Source organism: Papilio xuthus, unplaced genomic scaffold (genome assembly GCF_000836235.2).
Source record: "Papilio xuthus unplaced genomic scaffold, Pxut_1.1 DF828177.1, whole genome shotgun sequence".
Taxonomy (NCBI): Eukaryota; Metazoa; Arthropoda; class Insecta; order Lepidoptera; family Papilionidae; genus Papilio; species Papilio xuthus.
Window position 1 is genome coordinate 5,656,708 of NW_013530472.1, and position 3,322 is coordinate 5,660,029.

A 3,322-nucleotide genomic window follows, 5' to 3' on the forward strand; every position below is an offset into this window, starting at 1 on the left:
TGCACCCTGGAAACTCCCCACCTTCTGTGGGGAGGCTAACAACCGGCCGGGGAGGGGATAGTGTTCGCGGGGCTATACCGGATAGGGCTACCCATACCGGGCAGGCCCGCGAACACTATGGAGTCCTTTCCAGGTCCTGCGCCTAGCGCAGGCCCTGGTCAGGGCCCAGGCACGCCCATAGGGCGGTGCAGGGCGCGGCGCGCACCAAGGTGCCGCCGTGCGGAGTGGAGGGGTGTTTTCCGCGGGGCTATGCCGGACAGGGCCTCCCATACCGGACAGGCCCGCGGGAAACACCAGTGGACCCTGAGGGGTCGGAGGATGGCGGCCAGTAGGCCGCGCGTCCTGGTAAGGGGACCTCACCCCGTATTAAAGGCGGTTTCCGGTGTCCGACAACACTGGGAAAGTATGGTAATGGCATCTCTTAATATGGAATTACCCCAGGAGGGTACCTCCAGCTCTGCTGGAGGAGAATCCCTCCCCGCGGCTTCGGCCGCGGGCTGCCCCGCGTACTCTGGGGGGGGCAAAGACTGCCTTTCTTATACAACCACGACCCAGGCTAGGACAACGGATTTGATTGCAAGTGATTTGGTGACGGTTACGGAGGTGACGAGGCGCCCATCATTGGTCGGCGTCCAATTGAAGGAGGCGAGAGTGCTGCTGGAGCGCGTTCCGATAGTGGTACCGAACGCCTCGCAGCAGCGCCTACCGGCATTCAGCGACACGTCGGACTCCGATGTGTCGCTGATGGATATGGAGGTAGAGCCACCGGAGGACAGAGAAGACCGGCACCCTGGGTACTCCTGGGGGAGCCTTGGTCGGAAACGGTTACGGGACCAAGCCGTCGCACCAGGCGACGCAGAGACGGGACCCTCGCCCAAACTGGCAGGGACAAAGAAGGGCCGAGGTCGGCCATTGACACCCGGCGGGTACGTAGGGTTCGACTTGGCGAAGCGGGAGTTGGCGGAAGCTACCCGACGCCAACGAGAATGGGAGGCGGAGAACGACCTAGCCGAGGTGACGACGGGGCTGCGGTCGACAAAAGTAGGGGCCCGACTAGCGGAAACCTACACATCGGAGGATGAAGAGCTAGGCTCGGCTGAACTTGGCGGTCAAATAGAGCTTGGCGCAGCGGCCGTAGCGACCGTTTGCGCCAAGTCTAACAATCTTAAAGGGACTGCCAAGAAGGCGCTCAAGGAGGCGGTAGCGCAGATTCGGGCGGCGTCAAAGCTCCTGACGACGCGCAATATAAATGAGGAGACGAGGATTCTGCAAGCGGCCAACTCTCGCCTTCAGGCGGAGATGGTCGCATTGAAGAAAGAGGTGGCGGAACTGAAGGCGTGCATGCTGCAGGTGGGGGCGATACCCAAACCCGCCGCAGCGGCATGCCCCCAAAACACGGACGAGGACTTGGAGAACCGGATCCTAAGCAGGCTCTCGGACCGACTCAACGCTCGCATAGACGGGCTAGAGCCGCGTCTGAATCCAGAGCCTCGCTTGCGACCGGCACTGGCTCACGACAGGCGTGAGGCGGAAGCCAGGAGGAAACCCCCGGCAAGCCGCCCACGCCAAACACCGGCTACGACCCAGGCAGAACTGCCTGAAGTGCGCCTCCCTGAACCGGCCCAATCGGGCTGGATCAAGGTCGGCGCAAAGGGAAAGGCGAAGGCGTCGACCTCTACATCGACGCCGGCCGCTTCTTCTGCTTCTACCACGGCCCTAGCCGCCCAATCGGGCAAAAAGGCTATGAAGAAGGCCAAGAAGAAGAAGAAGAAGTCGGCCAAGAAACAGGAGACGGAACGTCCCCTCCCGCCGGCGCCTGCATCCATGAAGGAGACCATGGCGTCGGTCGTGAAGAGGGGTCTAAGGGAAAAGGCGCCGACGGTCACCAGATCGGCGCCCACGCCCAAGAAGAAGGAGCTGGAGAAGGCCAAGCCTTCTCCCAAGCTGCGGGCCCCCAAGACCTCGGCAGTCGTGGTGACTTTACATCCCACGGCTGTGGAGAAGGGGGTCACGTACGCCAAAACCCTGGCTGAGGCCAGGAAAAGAGTAAACCTCAAGGACCTGGAGATTGAGAGTGTCCGCTTCAAGCGCGCGGCGACCGGGGCCTCAATTATTGAGGTCTCCGGTGCCGATAACGCGCCAAAGGCGGACCTCCTCGCCGACAGGCTCCGCGAGGTTTTCGGGAACGGCGGCGATATCACCGTCTCCCGACCAACAAAAACGGCGGAACTGTTGGTGGCGGGGTTGGATGACTCCGTCACCAAGGAAGAAGTGGCAGAAGCGGTCGGTGCCAAAGGTGGTTGCGCGGTAGACCGCGTAAAGGTGGGACCGCTCCGGCAAGAGAGGTCCGGCCTCTTCGCGGTCTGGGTGGCATGCCCCGTCGAAGCTGCCAAAAGGGTAGTTGAGGGCAAGCTGCTCATAGGTTGGGTCTCGGCCAGAGTGAAGCTCCTTGAACGCAGGGAGCTGAGGTGCTTCAAGTGCCTTCACTCTGGCCACGTCAAGGCGCGGTGTACCGCGGTGGTCGACCGGGGGCTTCAATGCTACCGGTGCGGCCAGATGGGACACCGCGCCGCTGACTGTAATGCTGCCCCTCACTGCACACTGTGTGCGGAGGCTGGAAAGGCAGCAAACCATCGCTTGGGGAGCAAGTCATGCTCGGCCCCCAAGAACAGGATGGTCAGGAGGGTGTTTGTTGCGAGCAGCGCCGGCCCGCAACAGGCACAAACACCACCGAGCGGTGTAGAAGCGATGGAGACGGAAAATTTAACATCACATAATGACGAGTAGGGCTACCAAATACTTGCAAGCCAACATCAACCACTGCGCCAGAGCTCAGGATTTATTGATCCAGAGCATGGCGCAGTGGTCGATTAATATAACGGTGGTGACGGAGCCCTACCTTGTTCCCACGAGGAGCAACTGGGTGGGCGACGAAGACGACCTGGCGGCAATTGCGGTGTCTAACGGCGCCGCAATAAGAAAGTCGCGCAAAGGTCGAGGAGTCGTCGCGGCCCTGTGCGGAGGCGTGATGGTAGTCGGGGCGTATTTCTCGCCGAACCGGCCACTATCCGAGTTCGAGTCGTTCCTCGGGGAGATGGACTCGGTCCTGGCCTGGTGCCGCCCATACCAGATCGTCGTGGCTGGCGATCTGAACGCCAAGTCCACGGTATGGGGGTGCCGTGCCACGGATGCGAGGGGAGAATTGGTGGAGGAATGGCTCGCCTCGAACGGGCTGGTCGTCTTGAACGTGGGGGACACGAACACATGCGTGCGGATGCAGGGTGGCTCAATTGTGGACGTGTCCTTCGCCAGTGCGGACCTG

General features: G+C 61.7%; 1 protein-coding gene across 1 annotated transcript; it reads left to right on the top strand.

The window, feature by feature from the left end:
- Positions 1 to 411: 411 nt before the first annotated feature.
- Positions 412 to 2,787, top strand: LOC106113617 (uncharacterized). Its single transcript, XM_013306450.1, has one exon. The coding sequence runs from the start codon at positions 412 to 414 to the stop codon at positions 2,785 to 2,787; it is 2,376 nt and encodes a 791-aa protein (XP_013161904.1).
- The last annotated feature ends 535 nt before the right edge of the window (positions 2,788 to 3,322 follow it).

Excerpts from the sequence above, each read along its gene's own strand:
- LOC106113617 (XM_013306450.1), top strand. The coding sequence starts at position 412 with ATGGCATCTCTTAATATGGAATTACCCCAGGAGGGTACCTCCAGCTCT.